We start from the raw sequence: 19,283 nt of genomic DNA on the forward strand, positions 1-19,283 counted from the left end.
CCTGCGTGGGATTAACCAACAGCTGAAGGAATACCTTCTGCTGCTTGGTGTTGAGATGACAGACAAACACTCCAAGCATGTGACGTGTCCTTATGAAACTGTGATTAAGCTGACTGCAATGAACACCGTCAATGGCAGGCGTAGGTCTGATGCTTCTTGGAAGACAGGTTTGGTGTAAAATTCGTACAGAATACTTTGATTGCAGCTCTGATTGGTTTTCTTGGGCCTGCGTAATTCCTGGAACAAAGGGCTTGGATATGGATTGGTGGATCATTAGAGGCTATTTATTCAGGTTTGATAATCACCTGGCCTGATGTGTAGCTATCTCCAGAACAAACACCGTCATCAGACAGAGGACAATCAGGTGCCTGAGAATGGAAATAAAAACATCCTTATTTTCAATGTCTTTCCAGTCATAACTTAACTGTTTAGCAAAAGGCCAAAGTTCTACCTTCTCCTAGTGCTATGTAGAAACAGCCAATCAGAGCCAAGACGTGGGTCTAAGCACTATCACAGTCACCCAACGTTTACCAACTTAGTGACTATGTTGTTTTATTTAGCCTCTTTTCAGACACAAAACCCGTTATCAGGCAAAATCGAAATTGGCTGGTCAGGTTTTTTAAAGATCGGTGATTGGCCAGAAAACTACAATCAGTGCACCCCGCGGTATGGTCTGATAACTCTGATGTGTGTGTGTGTGGGGGTGTGTATTGCTTGCAGAGGGAGCAGATTGCACCAGAAGGGAAGAATCTAGGGATAATCAATGTTCTGCGGTGGAATCATGGGTCCTGCCGGCCATGTTGACTGTTTTCTTTGATATGTACCTAAACATTTCTTTGCACAGTGTTGGGCATTTTCATCGATTTCCTGAAGACTCTGATTTCTGATTTCTTTCAGCAGTACAAAGAGATTGTGATGTTGATTTGGTCTCCTGATTCCACAAAAGTAAATCCATCTGAACATCTGTGGGATGTGCTGAACAAGCAAGTTAAATCCAGTGAGGCCCCCACCTCACAGCTCACTGGAGTTAAAGGATCTGCTGCAAATATCTTGGTGCCAGATGCCACAGTCCACCTTCAGGAGCCTATTGGAGGTTATGCCACTAGTATGACAGAAAAACTAGTGGCAAATGAAGAGAAAAAGCATGAAACACTTCAGAATAAACAGAGTCAATTGATAAACTTGAGTCTCACAAGTCACAGGGCTTCATTCTCAGGCCCCTTCTCTTTTCCCTTTATATGTTTCCACTAGGTAAAGTTATAACTGAGCACCAACTGTGCTTCCACAATTATGCAGATGACAAAATTACAAATCTATTTGTCCAAGTCAGGTGTCAATAATGCAGTTCTCTGTTTTTTGGACTGCATAACGCTGTCGAAATGGGGATAAGTAAAAACTTTTTGTTTAGAGCACTTTTAGAAACCATGGGGTCATTTTTGATCAGGAGTTTAAATTTAGTACACAAATCAACAATAAAAAATCAACTGCATCCACTGATCAAAGTCAAATCGTTTTGAGATTAAACCGACTTGATGAAGGCCGTTCACATCTTTATTAGTTCTCGACTTCATTATTGTAATGGACTCTGTATTGGTGTCTCTCCATAAGACAACTTGTACTTGTCCAGAGCTTTTTGTCTTTGAACCAACACCTTTAGACATGAACACATTACCCCAGTTTTATTCTCTTCACGCCGACTTCCTGTCCATTTTAGGATGTTTGTTTTTAAAGTTTTAATGGGCTTGTTCCATCTTATTTTCTCTGAACTTTTAAGTCTTTCTGACCATGGGAGATCCTTGAAGACATCAGATAAACTTTTACTAGATGTTCCAAAGCTGAGGTTAATGTATTAGGGTAACCAGACTTTTTCACCATGACCTTGTAGTCGTTCACTCCACACTGACCCAGACATCTTTACGTCTAAGCCTCAAGACTTATTATTTTCAGGTGGGCTTTTAATGCCACAGAGAATAGTGGCATTTTTCTTATTTATATTGTTTTATTCTGTTGTTCTTTTTTTCTTGTGATGCGATTTTTGTTTTTACTGCAAAGTACTTCGGTCACCTTAGTTGGTTGTTAAGCACTATATAAATACATTAATGAATCAAGACATACAAGAACCCCCTTAGAGCATTAACTCTTTCTTTTGAGAGAAGTTGGTCTTTACAGGCCTTCACATTTTATGCAGAAAAACGTCAATATGAAAGGTTGGTCTTAAGCTACGTCTCTTGAGGAAAAGAGAAACAGAATTATTATTAACCCAATGAGAAAAATTGGACAACTGATCGACTTTCAGAGTAACTGGAGTCATGCAATCACAAAAAAACATGGCTCACAATGCATCACAAAAATTACAGTAATTCACTTCAGAGCACTGAATGAGCAGCTGCTTTTCACAATCCAGCAAGACAACATGATTCAAAGCCAGCTGATACTATATGATCACAACATCACTGCTGTCATGGGAACTTCACAAAACAGAACAGAATAGTCTTCAGCCACAGCTTTGTTACTTTAAAAACCCTTTTTATGTGATAAAAGATCAAACTCAGACCCACTGGTTCACAGGACAGTTGCTAGTAGTCCACATATGAGCTGGCATGCCAAGTTTGCCCCTTCAAAGACAATAATGTGTTTGATTTCGGCAAGTTTCTATGACGACAATAAGGCCAAAAGGCATTGGCGGGAAGAAAAGATGGCAAGAGAAAATGGAGGGAAGAGGGTATGATGGAGGGGGTTGAGTTGGTAATGCCAAGACTCGTGACTCATGGTAGCAAGGGACTGAGGTGGAAATAAGACGAGGGAGGAGATGAAGGCAGGGCGGGTATTGGTGGACTGGGAGGCATGCAGCCTTTTTTTAACCTGGTGAGAAACTGTGAAGTTACAATGAAAGCAGAAATGATTGGGGAAATGGTGGCTCTGTTTTTGAAGTAGAGTGAGAATTTGCAACATATGCTGTGAATTCCATTGAGTGAGAATCATTGAAAGCTGTTCATGGAACACAACAATAAATCCTAGTTTCTCCCTGAGAAAATGAATGTGATTTAGGCTGATACACCTACTGTATGTGAGAACACTTCTCATTAAGGAATCCAGATTACCATTCCTCTGGCTCAGCCTTGTTAGAACAACCCTTGGGAACAAGAGCATGCTGGGTAGTGCCGTTCACCTGGTTTTCAGATGAAAGCCAGCCCATGTGATTTCAGTTTCAATCAAAACAGAGCTGAATTGCCAATGCAATTCTAAAACTCCCTTGTTATAGGTCACATTTGTATTTTGGAAAAGCTTTTAGGTTAACATTATCTCATCACATCCTTAAAAGAAATACTTTTTTATGTCGTTCCACCTTAAAGTAAGGTTATTTTTTGACACATCTACATGTGAATCAAATTTTTCAAGTCAATGAATAATGGCCTTGTGGAATTTGCTTGTAAAATTTTCATCTGGAACTCTGCCATAGTCAGACTAGGAACCATAACCATATTCATATAATATTTTATAACTAGCAACAAAAAACCATCAGTACTTGGTTAATCATGTCTTTGCTATAGCAGTGCTTCTTATCAATAAATATTGGAGTCTATATTTATTTCCTCTCAAATATTTCAACTTGGACACATCTTTCAAATTATTGAAGGTTGCATCCAAGAAGAACTTGCTAACTCCTCTCTGCCGATGTCAAGCAGCTTATTCTGTGAATTATTAAATGATGATTGCAGTTTGGAGAAACTTGATTAACATAGCTTAGCATCAACCCCAAACATCATTTTTCTGGTGTTGGCATCTGGGTTAGCTCCACCTAAAGTTAAGGCAAACTAAATCTTGACAAATCACTTAATGAAGTTTTTAAGTTGTCTGCTTTTTGTTTTAGATCAACCAACTGGAACCACCAACTTTAGTTGACATTTGAGGACCTGAAGATCAGTCAAAACTGGCTATGAATACTTTTCATGTGGCTTTCTCAAGATTAATATATCTCATCATCATGACAAAAACACACAAACATATTTAAAGCAGTTAATAGAATCAGCTTCTAATGCTAGCAGCCATTGCTTTGACATTTCTACGGCTTTTAATTTGATAAAGATAAATTCAGATGCTGAAACCCCATATTTAATGGATTGCTGGTGCAGGTTGGATCTACAGGCAGTCTAACCTGCTCTGGTTTTTATTCCAACATCTAAAACAGAACTGGCTATACTGGAAAGCTAATTAAGTCAGATTAAGAACCCGACCATGTGTTTTTATTCACATTCATTGTTGCTCCATTAATCAATGCCTAGCCGTAACCCGATTCCATCAACACATCTTACTTTCAGATGAATCATATATATAACAAAGATTAATCTTGCACCACTCCTTCTAAATACTCTCTAAAATGGAACTTTTTCAAATTTGATCAGATCTCCAGATCTCACAAAATATTCTGCATTTGAATACACAAAGGGGACACAAAGAAAGAGAGAGAGGGAGAAAAGAAGTATCACCTCTTAAAATTCCTCAAATAGATCTCTGTATCAACTTAGAGAAGCATGTAGAAGAGGAGGGTAATAGTTTTGACTGGCTGGGCAGTGTGTCAGAGAGGTGTAGAGTTACAACCCAGCCCTCCCTCTTACCCAGATCTGCAACTCGTGTAAGTCCCCTCCCACAGCAGAGGCAGGGTTTAAAACTCCTCGGTAGATTCCTCTCTGCCTATCCGCCTTGGTCTCTCCCCTCTGCTGGCCTGCCTGTCTGCCTGCCTTGATTAGACCACAGATCGCTCTGACCATCCAGAACTTACTTCAGTCAAAAGAGAAAACTACTTCACAATGTCTTTCAGGGCCTCTACCACTTCCTACAGGAGCTCAAGTGCCCCAAGGAGCTTCAGCAGCAGCTCTTATGCTGGACCAGGTGGCATCACCTCCCGCAAGACCTTCACAGTCAAGAGCTCCTATGGAGGTTCTGGCAGCAGAGGCTTCGGAGGAGCAGGCTACGGAGGAGCAGGCTATGGAGGAGCAGGCATCACCAGCAGCTCTGCGTACAGCGTCAGCTCCAGCATGGGTGGTTCTGGAGGCTTGGGTATGGGCTATGGAGGCGGCATGGTTGCGCAGGCCCCCATCACTGCTGTCACCGTGAACAAGAGCCTGCTGGCCCCTCTGAACCTGGAGATTGACCCCGCAATCTCAGTCGTCCGTACCCAAGAGAAAGAGCAGATCAAGACCCTCAACAATCGCTTTGTCTCCTTCATTGACAAGGTAAGAGCCTGTGACATTATGTGTGTAAAAACTTTCCCTTCAAACTGGTGAAAAAATGTTTTGGTAGCGTGGCAAGTTCAGTTAAACAGTGTAAAAGTTGCTTGTAGTTGTGACATTCTTATACAACCTAGAAAAGAGACCCATATGTTCAGCACATGCCATGCAACATTGACTTCCTCCCTTGTTTTGCATAGAGAAAGTTGATTTATGCTCCTCTGTTTGCTTTCCTCACCTCCCACAAATGAAACACAGGCTACACAGGGTTCAGCTTTCTATCTTCTGGATCTGGCTGACAGAATGCCAAATTTAAATGAGACACAGACCTGAAGAGAAGGGAGAAAGAAAGGGTAGCTTAAGGGTGTGTCAGGGCAGAGCTAAGAGCTTGTGATATGGGTTACCTTGGGAATGGTCCCTCCCTCAGTTCGGGTGTGGCCGTTTATGCTGCCCTGTCCTCCATCCCATTGCCTCATACCACACACACTCACACACAGAGTCAGTAAAGACTGCCTTTTGTTACCGTGACAGCAACATCCTATAGAAGGTGTGTCCTATGACTGGATGAATAGAGCAACTTTTAATCTTTCAAATCAACTCAGTGTGTGTCCTATGTGTGCATGCCCAGGAGAGTATCAGTCCCCTGAGGGCTCAGTAATGAGTTAATATTTAAAAAGGCAGACTGGTTTCAGGTTCTGGCCATTGCCAGCTGACTGGCCGTGTATCGACTCTCCGCCTCCTGGTACAATGATTAAATGAAGATAAGGAGTGTTTTGCATAAGTCAAACTGAACAGATAAACTTCAGCCAAAGTTTCTTTTGTCCATCTGTGGCATTCTGAGTCACTTTACTGTCTGTACTTACTCGATGGTCAAATCAAGACCGTCTGAAGCCATTTGATCCGCAGTAGCAGTGTCCAAGGTCCACTGACTTGTCTGATCTGCTTTTGTTATCACTCTTTTAGTGGTCACAAAAATGTAACCTCACCACCACAAAGCAAATACACCCCCCAAACACACACATACACTTTTAGGCAACCCCTTCATCACTTTCTGCTTCACATTCCTCCCTCATCAAGCCTATAATAGACAGTTAAATATTTACCTTTCTTCATCGGGCAGCAGTAGCGACTTGGCCACTCCCCTTTTGTCTATCCTAGTGGAAAAACAGGAAGGTGTGAAAGAGAAGGGTTAACTAGTTCAATTCCTCCATCACTGCCCTTTTTTCCCACCACCTAAATCCTGTCAGGATGTGTATATGTCACGGAGTCCTTCCTGTTGGCCAGTTTGGAAAAAACAGCCACCACTCGCCTTGGGAAACAAATAGATGAGAGGAACTGAGACTGCAGAGCACAGTGCAGACATGAACCTTAAAGCTCTGTTATGCACATATGTAGAAAGTTCTGCAGTAGCTCAAATGTCTAATTATGAAGTCACTTAACCACCAAGAAACAGGCATGTGAGCCATTCATTCTGTCCCTATTGATTGTTTCTTGAATGGAATAGATATCCTAAAATGATCGCTGCTAATTATTCATGTTACGCTTATGTTTAGGTTCGTTTCCTGGAGCAGCAGAACAAAATGCTGGAGACCAAATGGAACCTGCTGCAGGGACAGACCACCACCCGCTCCAACATCGACGCAATGTTTGAGGCCTACATCGGCAACCTGCGCAGACAGCTGGACAGTCTGGGAAACGACAAGATGAAGCTGGAGGCCGATCTGCACAACATGCAGGGCCTGGTGGAGGACTTCAAGAACAAGTGAGTGTTGCCAGGGTTAATACAGACCGACTTTCTGTAGGATCCATCTGTTGGGTTCTAGTGAGATATCAGCATTACAGGGACTCCTCCCTACATCTGTCTGTCAGCTTACGTCATACAAACTTCAGGGAATTACAACACTAAGGAAGCATGTTACAGACGCCCAGTACACTTTTGGTACAACTCATTTAACCGAGTTGGCTGTCAGAGATAGTTTGTACTACAAACTTAAGTTTCCAAACTGGCAACTGGAAACTTAAGTTTGCTGCTTGTCCACAGATAAAGGGAGTATATGAGTATATAAAAGGAGTTGTTACTGATATTTTTCCCTTGGGAAAAATATCAGTAACAACTCCCTCACTTCACCATGAGTTAACACACTGTGAGGCAGATGTCTGAGCTAGGTGCACAAGGCACTTGTGGACAACTACTGCCACCTAGAGTACCATCAGACTAAATGGGATGAAGAGAACATGTGACGGGATTTTGTATTTATTCAAAACCATGTGACAAACTGTACTTTTACCTTCTCAGGTATGAAGATGAAATCAACAAGCGCACGGAGTGTGAGAACGACTTTGTCCTCATCAAGAAGGTAATCATTTTTCCATCCTCTATCCATTGCTCTATCTTGATGTTCCATTCTAACAAACACATCTTTTTAAGGATGTGGATGAGGCCTACATGAATAAGGTCGAGCTGGAGGCCAAGCTGGAGAGCTTGACAGATGAGATCAACTTCCTCAGGTCGATCTACGAGGAGGTACGGCACAGACTGTCCTTGTTGGTTTTAATTGTTTCTTAGCTTCTTAAGGCTCTGAACTAAGTAGGGCTATTGATTTATTACTCTAGTCATGACATTCCTATAATGTTTGTGGTTTAACTTTGGAGCATTAATCTGCTTTAATGCATATTCTTTGAACATCTGTGAAGCATTTTGATCTGACTCTTGCACCATCTATGGGAACATAGTGGTGGGATGGATTTCCTCAAGAACTTGGGTTGACTGACTCTTTTCTTTTGTTCTCTCCTTGACTTTTGTTTCAATTTCCTCAGGAACTGCATGAGCTCCAGAGCCAGATCAAGGACACCTCAGTCATTGTGGAGATGGACAACAGCCGTAATCTAGACATGGATGCAATTGTGGCTGAAGTCAGGGCGCAGTATGAGGATATCGCCAACCGCACCCGTGCTGAGGCAGAGACGTGGTACAAGACCAAGGTATTGAAGATGACATTTAAGATATTTAACACTTCCTGGTTTCAGCAAGAGCTGAGGCAGTTTCTAAGACCTTCTTTTTTTGATGTTCATTCAGTATGAAGAGATGCAGACATCCGCCAACAGATATGGAGATGACTTGCGATCTACCAAAACAGAAATTGCAGATCTCAACCGCATGATTCAGAGACTCACATCAGAGATCGATGCCATCAAGGGACAGGTACAGTAGATAGGTTCACCCAGCATGGAACTAGACTGAAAGCTACACTCTATCATTACTTTATAATCAGTTTAACTTATTACTGTCAATTATTAGCGTGCCAACTTGGAGGCACAGATTGCAGAGGCGGAGGAGCGCGGCGAGCTGGCGGTGAAGGACGCCAAGAGCCGGATCAAGGACCTGGAAGAGGCACTGCAGAGAGCCAAGCAGGACATGGCCCGCCAGATCAGAGAGTACCAGGACCTGATGAACGTCAAGCTGGCTTTGGACATCGAGATCGCCACCTACAGGAAGCTGCTGGAGGGAGAGGAGGACAGACTGTCAAGCGGCATCAAGGCCATCAACATCTCCCAGCAAAGCAGTAAGTCAACTTCAGATGGACTTTGAAGCCTTTTCACAGTTTGTTCAATTTGTACATTGTCTTACATTTGTCTGTTTTGATCTAAACAGCAAGCTACAGTGGTTTCCCTGCAGACAGTATGAAGAGCAACTACTCCAGCGGATACAGCAGTGGATACAGCAGCGGAGGCTACAGCAGTGGAGGCTACGGCAGTGGAGGCTACGGCAGTGGCAGCGGCCTTGGTGGCTTCAGCAGCGGCAGCGCCGGCGGCTACAGCACCACCACCCAGACCAAAAAAAACGTCGTCATCAAGATGATTGAGACCAAGGATGGCAGGGTGGTGTCCGAGTCCTCCGAGGTCATTGAGGATTGAGCCGTCTAGATTAGAGGTGCAGCTACCTGCCTGCTATGATCTCCTCTGCCTCTCTGGTAGTTTTATACTCGCAGCTCACCCACCTCCACTATTGTAATAAAACAGTCTGAAGTAAAATGCTTTCTGGCCACTCTCCAATAGAGCACAAACATGTGTTACATGAAACAATAAATGATCCTAACACTACCAAAGATCTGAAAGGGACCAACGAAGTCATTCAGTTTGTCTGATGTCTGACTGTTTGTACTAAAAGAAGTAGTTTTGCACCGACCAGTGAATTTCAACTTGGGCAAATGGCAAGTAGGGAAGAAAGAAAAAAAAATAGAGTACATTCCCATGAAGTCTATGCAAGTGCTGAACCATACATGAAGGGCCATTTTGTTGCATTTAATGGATAGTGATCCTGTTAAAGGAATGTGAATGTACTGAAACAAAGTTTCAGTGTTGTTGGTCAACTTTTGTTTTAAAGTTGCCTCCTACAGTAGGTAGTGCATGTCTTCCCTGTGCGTGTTCTGTAACTGAAACTGTTCAACCCCTTAGGAAGCTGCCCATGTCACACTGTTGTCCTGAGGTGCTGTTTTTGCTACCAAACTGAATAAAAATGTGTTTACTAAATGAACAGATGTTTGGTTTTCCTTTTTACCAGCGACTCACTAAAACACTAATCAGAAAAAGTACTTGAACCATTAGTTAAAAGTGGGCAGAGAGTGATTCATTCTGAATCAGAATCTCAGTGGAATCTGGCAAATTAATAAAAAACAACTACAAAATTTCTGGAAAAATTTAAAAGTAGCCTGCCAAAATGTGCATATTGGTCAAACTTGAATGAGGCCTTCCACTGCTGAAAATTAGTATCAATGTTAAGGTTAGCTAAAATTTACTCAGTAGCACAGGGGGTATCACTAATATGTTGACTAACATGGACTTACTCCCTTTATTATACAAACACTAATGTATAAGCTAAAATCAGCTAAAATGTTCAGGTTAGCTTAAAGTCTGTCAGTACCATAAAACTATTGAAAACCGTCAATGGCTTTCAATTAAAAAAACAAAACAAAACAAAAAAAACATTGATGGTTTTCTTTAAATTGACTTATTGTGAAGAAAACAGATTTTTCCTGAAATTCACACTTTATTGAGAGACAGTTAATTTCAATAATATTATTTAACTAGTATACAACACCATTTTTTGTTCTTATGGTATTCTTTATCACAGGTAACTTGATTTTTTTCTAATGCTATAATTTATTGATTAGAAGCAACATATAACTGTAGTTGACTAACACTATCTACGTTGGTCTGTATTGCTAAATACAGATTGAATGGCAGTTCATGCAGTTGTTGCTACAGAGACAAAGCCACCCACTTTGATAGCAATTTATTTATCGTTTGATAATGTATTTGGTTTGTAAATCTTGTTTAGATTTACAAATCTTGTTCTGATCCCATGCTTGGGACATCTAAGACATCTAAATGTTTTTTTCCTCTGTTTCAACTCTAGATTAAGTAAACTAAATGAAACAACTTATACTCTGGTTTATTGATTAATGTTGAATTATATTATAAGGTACCTCCTGTGTCCAGTGACCTTTATTGATAATTGGCAGTTTTTAAAACTGCTTCTAACAAGTAACTTGACTCATGATAAAATTATATGTGACATTGTTTGTGAAGCCTGTTGCAAACATACAACATTATTCAAAAATAAAATTATTTGCATACATTATGCTGGCCTATATAGCAAATTAAACACAGTTTGGGTTTTGGTCCATTTGTGCAAATCTATCACACTATAATATTGTAAATACAGCAGATAATGTACGTTGATTGATTACTGGTAAAGGTAGCTACCCAACAGCCATTCATAATTAATACAAGCCACTGAAGCTTTCCCGTCACAAATTGTGATGGTCTGCTTCCATCTGACAAAACACCATCATATATAATACATATATAATACATATATAATACGATGTTTCATGTCTTACATGAAAACACTGACTGTAACAGACAGAGCAGCGTCAGTTCAGACTGCTTTTATATTTGCAGGGGTCTATGGCGCCATCTAGTGCCATCTAGTGGGGAAGTTGTGCCTTGTCAACTCCAGCTGGTCTTGGCAAATGTTACATCCTGATTATGTCAGCTTGGGCCTTTCTTTGGTGGGTACAAGAATATTAAAAGTTGGGCCACAAAAATGGCCCAGCTTTTCAACTTGGAACTAGGTGTGTTCCAACACACCTAGAATTGAGTACTTTCTTTTGTTTTGTTACATTTTTGGTGACATATAGGTACCATCTTGATGTATTACACTTTTCAGCTGAATTGAAAATAATATTATTATAACTTTTGGACTGATTGTAACATATGCAAGATGTGTGAATATTGAAAAAGATTGATCTGAACCAGAAAAAAAGTGTTTGATATTCCCTGGATAGATTTCTGTATCAGTCATAGAAGTCTATAAAAGAGGAGGTGATTATTATGACTGAGTAAACCCAGAGGTCCAAAGGTATGGTTAGGTCCCCTCCCTCAACAAAGGCAGGGTTATAAACTACACCATAGAGTTCTCTCTGTCTGTTCCACTCTGGTCTCTGCCCTTCACTGGTCTGCCTGACATCCTAATTCCATTTCCCTTCTTAAAAAATTAGCCTGCGAAATGTCTTTTAGGGTCAAAGCTACCTCCTACAGGAGCTCTTCTCCTGGAAACTTCAGCAGCAGCTCCTACGCTGGACCTACGGGAGGCTTCAGCTCCCGTAGGTCCTACAAATCCTACGGAGGTGGCTTTGGAGGCGCAGGGATGACCAGCAGCTCTGTGTACGGCGTCGGTTCCAGCATGGGGGGTGCAGGAGGCTTTGGTATGGGCTTTGGAGGGAGCACGGCCCCCATCACTGCAGTAAGCGTGAACAAGAGTCTTCTGGCCCCTCTGAACCTCGAGATTGACCCCACAATCCAAGTCGTCCGCACCAAAGAAAAAGACCAGATCAAGGGCCTCAACAATCGGTTTGCCTCCTTCATTGACAAGGTAAGAAATTGTCAGGAATTGCTGCAGTATTAGTCTAAGGTTGAGTTACAGATTGTAAAGGCTGTTTTACAACCTTGATCATGTTATGCAACACTGGATTGAGAACTTCATGTCCATCACATTGGATTTATTTCCAATTGTGCAAGTTCTTTGATTAATGGTCATCACTTCCTCCTATTGCAAAAACGAGTTTGTATCTCCAACCGCATCAGGACATTGTATCAACTTCCATTCAATTTGGTAACTCGATTTGTCCTGAACTTTAACCTAATCTTAAGACACACCTTAGCCCTAGTCTTTTCCGCTAACTCTAAAGTGGATGTTTCACTGCATTAGTACTAGGTTACAATCTAACACACACAAAATCACTCCCATTGCTTATCGTTGCCACAGTAAAACATTGAAGGTGATTACACAACTCCACCCTATTCTGTAACAGCTCAGAAGTGTCCGATCTGGCTTCCGGTACTGCTCCAGCTTACAAATACCAAACAACAATGCAAAGTAGAGCCAAGTGACTCTAAAGACCTGGGCTGAAGAAAGTCCAGGTTTGGGTTGTTACAATATCTCTGGCTTTGTACGGCTTATTGAAAAGTTGCAAACATGCCCTCCACTGGTTCTGATGAGCTGCTTTTTTTTTTGGTAAAGTTTCCAGACATTTGTCTAAGACAATAGCTGTATAGAACAGGGTCTAGGTATTTCACATCAGTGTGTTTCAACTTCTCTACTTCGACTTTTATCCATTTGGAGGTCCTTTCATGGTCTAGCTGTCTTGTATCCATCATGTTCCTTTGATGGGACTGAACTCAGCTGTGACCTCACATTCAAGGAAAAGCTTCAATAAGCAATGTTCTGGGATAAAACAACTATCCATGGTTGATTGCACACCTGAAAACTTCCAGACAGATTGCCCCAGATTGCTCCTAGAACCCTTCCTTGCAATTAAGTTATCTAAAATATCTAGGAGACCTACACCTACGCTTTTTACAGTCTTGATAACGACTGAATAACCTAGTGAATTATGATCAGGTCTCATCAGGTGAGGTTCTTGGAAACCTCACCTTTTTTCCATTCAAAAAGCTGGAATGCCTTTAGTTGTCTTTCTGTCTTGTTTTTCAGTAAAGCGTTTTGGCCATATTGAAATAAGTTTATTTCACAAAACTGCAATGGAAACACTTTGTTTGAATCATACAAATCAAGTGATCAACAATCAGATGTTACCAATAGCACACACCATGAAGAAGAAGACAACAGGAAGTAGTTGGAGGAGGATGGCGAGGCATGACGTTAAAGACACATGAACAAACTTATTCTTGTGATTTTAATAGATTTTTTGCAAAACTATGTTTTTTTATGGTCAAAGTTTTGGGCAAAATTTGTAATAGAAACACAACTATAGACAATAGGGTTACAAAATGATGCAGAGAAGAAATATGTGCAGTCTTGAAGTCTGGAAGGTTGATACAATAACAGCAGATCTTTAATGTATTGTGGTGCTAAACCATTCAGTGATTTATAAACTAGCAACAGTATTTTAAAGTCTATTCTTTGAGCTACAGGGAGCCAGTGGAGGGACTTTAAAACTGGTGTTATGTGCTCTATCTTCCTGGTTGGCGATAGACGGGTGCTGACTTCCACCTTTGAGGTCAACCGAGTCGCAACTCAATTGGTTCTCGATTGGTTCAAGGGTGACAAGTTGTCCATCTAATTTAATTGGACAAAATCCTCTGAGATATCAGTGGTGCAGGGTTAATATTTAAAGAACGCTGAGTGGTTTTATGTCCTGGTCAATGGCCGCTTAGTGGTAGGGTATCAACTCTACTCCACCTAGAAACACGATTAAACAAAGATAACGGACATAAATTTCACCCAAAGATTGTGTTATCTATCTGATTCACTTTATTGTCTGCATTTTCTCAAGTTCAAGGCAGCACTACAGTAACTCATTAAATTTTGAAAGTCAAACTGCAGTGTCTGTGAGTTTGACTACTCTCACTATTACTCTTTTTCTACATGTAGGTATGCAAACTAGTTCTGTAGTAAAAACGTCACCTGTAAACTTTCAGTTGCCTCACCTGTCTTTCTGATCTACTCTTATCAAAACTTATAATATGTAGTTACATATTTACCTTTCTGCATTCGGGAGACAAAACTTTGCCACACCTTTTTTTTTTTGTCCATCATTGTTGAAAAAGAGGAAGCTATGCAGGAGAAGGATTAAGGGACTCTTTTCCTTCATCGCCGCCTTTTTAAACTACCTATTATAAAAAACGAGATTAGGATACACCCCTTTTAAATGATATGGTTTTATATGAGGTGGGCGGCACCTTTTTCTGTCCTGTAGTAAATGAATGGATTACAAGATTGTCATAGTTTCAGCATCGAAGCACCTCTTTGATTTGATTCTTCCAAAACTAGAAGGTGCAAAAGAACATGAAGTGTTTACAGACAGAAAAAAGTTAAATTTGTCACTTTTGATGCATTTAATGAACAGTAAACACAATATTATTATTTCTTGCATTTGACCTGTCAGTTGCAATTTAAATACAATCAAAGGACAACTAGCCAATCTCACTCATTTTCCATTTTAATGGTGCTACACTCTTAATAACCAAAGATATTCTAATCAGACCTTTTTGTCACAGACACAGACTAGAGACATTTTAGTTTAATCATTTATTGATGGTGTGCCTAAACAACAACATGCTACACTACATAATGACATTTATCATTTCATTTTTATTGCTCCTACTCATCTCCCAATATTAATACTCAAAAGTCTCTCCCATCTGCTTTCCTTGACAGAAACAGATTCTTGAGCCCATTGGGCTTTCTACAGGTCAAACTAAATACTGAGGTCCAACATGTGATTAAAAAAAAACTACTATAATGTTCCAACAGCATGTCATTGACAAGACAATAGCTTTGTCATTTGATTCTACAGATAAGCAAGAATGTAAAAAATATTAGCCATCTTAGAGAATCCTTCTGTTTTTGCCTTTTTGTCATAGAAGTTAATTTGACTAGTGGAAAATATTTTTTTACCTTAAACATCACTTTTAAAGAATGTTTTGCAAGATTTCCATCTCATGAGAAAATATAAAATACAAGACAAAGAAATGAAATCATGTTAATTTTATTTGCATGACCTTGCAGGAAATTGATGAAATTACCCAACATTTGATTGTTTTTTTTTATTTATGTCTGTCTTATAATTAGGTCCGTTTCCTGGAGCAGCAGAACAAAATGCTGGAGACCAAATGGAGTCTGCTCCAGGAACAGACCACCACCCACTCCAACATCAGCATGATGTTCGAGGCCTACATCGCCAACCTGCGCAAACAGCTGGACGGGCTTGGCAACGACAAGATCAAACTGGAGAGCGAGCTGTACAACATGCAGGGCCTGGTGGAGGACTTCAAGAAAAAGTGAAGAGCTGCTATGCCTATCAGGGTGTTTGAGACAAAACTTTTCTGAAAATTCAAAATCACTTCTTTACATTTTCCCCTTCTCAGGTATGAAGATGAAATCAACAAGCGTACGGAGTGTGAGAACGACTTTGTCCTTGTCAAGAAGGTAGAGACTGGACGCTTAAAGTTAACTTGTTAACTGCCATCATTTGGTGTTTACCTTCTCATCAGAAGCAGAAGTAAGCCAGTTGCTTGTTTTTGTATATCATCTTCTAAAGAGCACATGTCTTCTAGGATGTGGATGAGGCCTACATGAACAAGGTTGAGCTGGAGGCGAAGCTGGACAGTCTGACAGATGAGCTCAACTTCCTCAGGGAGATCTACGAGGAGGTACGGCTCCAACTTTTCCAGTTTGTGTTTATTTCATGAATTTTTCCACCTTTTTGTTTTTGTAATTTCTGTCAATGCATTTATTTGATATTTGTATCATATTTCTCCTTTGTTGGATGAAGTTTATTTTTGGTTGACCCAGGTCCTGTGCCATCTCTGAAAAGTCTGTGCAGAGATGGACATTCTTGCAAAATATGCTCAAAGTTATTAAAATTACAAATAACTAATAAGACTCCAAAGGAAAGCGGTTCCAAGTCTGGATACTAGCAAGGTTTAGCTTTCATCTCCTTGTGTTCTCTCTTTTTCTTCCCCCAGTAGCTTTATTTCAAACAACACACAGGCAACAGAGAAGACATGGGCAATAGAATGTAGATTATAATGTTAAATTGGTGCTAGAAAATTGTAGTCTTTCAAGGTCACTGCTTATACCTATGACCTAGTTGCTCTGAAGTCCAGGCGGCACAAGATCTTCAAGACATAAGACTGTTACAACCTTGAATATATTTTCCTTGTTTAATGTTTCAAAGCCATGCCACTGATCCTGACAGTTTTACCTTTAATCAACAAAATAATATTATTTGTCCATTATTGCAAACTAAAGCGAAGGAATAGCTGAACATCTGACACCTGGAACACCCAAAGAGCTTAAGACAGACCTTGCTTGGTCATATTTCCCCAGGAACTGCGTGAGCTCCAGAGTCAGATCAAGAACACCTCAGTCATTGTGGAGATGGACAACAGGCGCAACCTTGATATGGATGCTGTGGTTGCTGAGGTCAGGGCGCAGTACGAGGATATCGCCAACCGCACCCGTGCTGAGGCAGAGACGTGGTACAAGACCAAGGTACTCGATAATTCAAAACGTATTTATTGCTTCACGGGTTCAGCTAGAGCTGCATTCAAAAGACCTTCTTTCCTTTGACCCTCATTCAGTACGAAGAGATGCAAACCTCTGCCAACAGATACGGAGATGACTTGCGAGTTACCAAAACAGAGATTGCCGAACTCAACCGCACGATCCAGAGACTCACAGCAGAAATTGACGCCATCAAAGGACAGGTACAGAAAAGCATTTTTTCAATATTGTACATGAGTTCCCATCTCAATATTTGTACTTTCACATCCAAAACTGTTGAGATGACTTTAATATTTAATTAATTGCTTGTTAGCGCACCAGCCTGGAGGCACAGATTGCAGAGGCGGAGGAGCGCGGCGAGCTGGCGGTGAAGGACGCCAAGAGCCGGATCAAGGAGCTGGAGCAGGCACTGCATAGAGCCAAGCAGGACATGGCCCGCCAGATCAGAGAGTACCAGGACCTGATGAACGTCAAACTGGCTTTGGACATTGAGATCGCCACCTACAGGAAGCTGCTGGAGGGAGAGGAGGACAGACTGTCAAGCGGCATCAAGGCCATCAGCATCTCCAAGCAGAGCAGTAAGTTGTCTGGAAACAGACCGGAAAGCTCAACACAGTTTACATTCTGTCTTGTTTGCTAATGCCTGACTTAATGTTCAACAGCAAGTTACAGCGGCGTCCCCATGGACGGCATGAGTGGCAGCTACTCCAGTGGATACAGCAGCTACTCCAGCGGAGGCTACGGCAGAGCCGACGTCAGCGGCAGCAACTCCGTTGGAGGTTACAGCACCACCACCAAGAAAAACGTCATCGTCAAAACCATTGAGACCAATGACGGCAAACTGGTGTCTGAGTCCTCCAATATCATTGAGAAATGAGCTGCCTAGAATAGAGGTGCAGTTACAACCAAAATGGTTCATACCCCTGGCAGATTTCAATTTAGTTTTTTTCTGATAGAGAATGAGACAGATATCGCTCCAAAACGTAACAGTAGAATCAGTTTTGAAAGAACAATTTTCCAAAGCCAGAGTAATTAAAAAAAATGTCCTGTCAAGTATTATTTATTCCGTCTGCAATAATAGAACATCTTTATTGTCATTGCAACAATAGAACCCTACCTATAAGTTCTGGCTTCTGCCTGCTTGTTTCCATCGGCAGGTTGACGATTCAGACAAAAACACAAAATTTTTTTGGTCTAGTTTTGTTGTGCAAATTTCTTAGTACAGTTGGAATAAGTCAAAACTGACTCATAAGTAACTTTTCAGCAAGATAAAGGAGCTTGTTTTAAGTAAATAAATTCTTAATATTCTTGAACATTAAGAATATTCAAGATGAAACTACTAGCTTCTATGGCAGACTTATAAAAAATGTCTTATAGGTGAAATAATCTGCCAAAGGAACCAGTACTTTTTTTTTTTACAAACATCAAAGAATTATTGACTCTAAAAAGTTCTTATATCTTGGTGAAAAGTTAATAATGAGTTAGTTTTGTCTTAAATATAGTAAGATATTTGCACTAGAAATTAAACCAAAAATACTAGGTTTTGTGTTTTTCCAGTGATGTTTTTGGTAATGATTCCAGGTCTCCAGGTCATTCCCCTAATCTTTAGCTCCCTTTACATTATTTCCCATAATCCAGTCAGGATGAAAAACTTTTGCCTGGTGTATGAATATATTTGGCTTTAAGTGTGCCTGTCTGTCATGATCTTCTGTGCCTCTCTGGTAGTTTCTTACTCAAAGCTCAACCACTGTAACCACTGTAATTAAGAGGCTGCTGTGGTAAATAATGTTGTCCTGAGACAATATTTTTGCACCAAACTGAATAAAGCCAAGCTAATTAAATGAAAATGAATTTGCTTTTATTTCAGAATACAACTTAAAGTGGAAAAGTAATCATTTCAGGATATATGCATGGGAGAACTGTTATTTTGTCCAAATCAGTTTGAAGAAATCTGAGAATTTATTTGCAGATTAAATGAGATTAACCATCATGACACAGGCTGAAAAACTGAGGATTGTAATGTTTTCAAATTGTTATTGCGCCACATCCCCCCACCTTCTCTCTCTGCTCACTCACTCTCTACTTCCTCTTCTGAGAGGGGAGATGTGGTACCAGCTCTCCATCTAACGGGTTAATTGAGTTTCCTAAATCTGCTGAGATTTACCCTGTCCAGAACTGAAGTAAACTCTGTTTAAGCTGGCATCGAGAAACGATTGGCCTGGTTTCTGACGACCTCCATCCAGGTGTCCCACCCTTCTTCCCCCTGTGAATTAGCCAGACTGAGCAGCCTGCAGCCAACTAGTTTCACAGAGCTCACCTGTTAACGGTCGCTCGTTCTCTTTTATTACAATTTGCTCTTGTTACTGAACCAGGTAGGTTTTAGTGACTCGGGCGAGTCCCAAGGATGATGTTTTAAATTTGGGCTATCAGGAACCAATAAACATTTTTCACCTCTTCCTCTC

The 19,283-nt window shown here is 40.7% G+C and overlaps 2 protein-coding genes across 2 annotated transcripts; both read left to right on the forward strand.

Moving 5' to 3' along the window:
- Positions 1-4,652: 4,652 nt before the first annotated feature.
- krt8 (keratin 8) lies at positions 4,653-9,762 on the forward strand. Its single transcript, XM_044107942.1, has 8 exons — positions 4,653-5,234; positions 6,782-6,990; positions 7,525-7,585; positions 7,657-7,752; positions 8,046-8,210; positions 8,305-8,430; positions 8,527-8,791; positions 8,881-9,762. The coding sequence occupies exons 1-8, from the start codon at positions 4,809-4,811 to the stop codon at positions 9,141-9,143; spliced, it is 1,611 nt and encodes a 536-aa protein (XP_043963877.1). The 5' UTR covers positions 4,653-4,808; the 3' UTR covers positions 9,144-9,762.
- Positions 9,763-11,717: 1,955 nt separating this feature from the next.
- LOC122826319 (keratin, type II cytoskeletal 8-like) lies at positions 11,718-18,668 on the forward strand. The gene is made up of 8 exons (XM_044108064.1): positions 11,718-12,165; positions 15,385-15,593; positions 15,681-15,741; positions 15,870-15,965; positions 16,645-16,809; positions 16,899-17,024; positions 17,135-17,399; positions 17,484-18,668. Exons 1-8 carry the CDS (start codon positions 11,800-11,802, stop codon positions 17,696-17,698), a joined length of 1,503 nt encoding a protein of 500 aa, XP_043963999.1. The 5' UTR covers positions 11,718-11,799; the 3' UTR covers positions 17,699-18,668.
- The last annotated feature ends 615 nt before the right edge of the window (positions 18,669-19,283 follow it).

This window comes from Gambusia affinis, linkage group LG01 (genome assembly GCF_019740435.1).
Source record: "Gambusia affinis linkage group LG01, SWU_Gaff_1.0, whole genome shotgun sequence".
NCBI lineage: Eukaryota > Metazoa > Chordata > Actinopteri > Cyprinodontiformes > Poeciliidae > Gambusia > Gambusia affinis.

Coding starts and splice junctions, on each gene's coding strand:
- krt8 (XM_044107942.1), top strand. CDS start 4,809: ATGTCTTTCAGGGCCTCTACCACTTCCTACAGGAGCTCAAGTGCCCCA. Junction 5,235..6,781: donor TTGTCTCCTTCATTGACAAG/GTAAGAGCCTGT, acceptor GCTTATGTTTAG/GTTCGTTTCCTGGAGCAGCA. Junction 7,753..8,045: donor TCAGGTCGATCTACGAGGAG/GTACGGCACAGA, acceptor CAATTTCCTCAG/GAACTGCATGAGCTCCAGAG.
- LOC122826319 (XM_044108064.1), top strand. CDS start 11,800: ATGTCTTTTAGGGTCAAAGCTACCTCCTACAGGAGCTCTTCTCCTGGA. Junction 15,594..15,680: donor GTGGAGGACTTCAAGAAAAA/GTGAAGAGCTGC, acceptor TCCCCTTCTCAG/GTATGAAGATGAAATCAACA. Junction 17,025..17,134: donor TTGACGCCATCAAAGGACAG/GTACAGAAAAGC, acceptor ATTGCTTGTTAG/CGCACCAGCCTGGAGGCACA.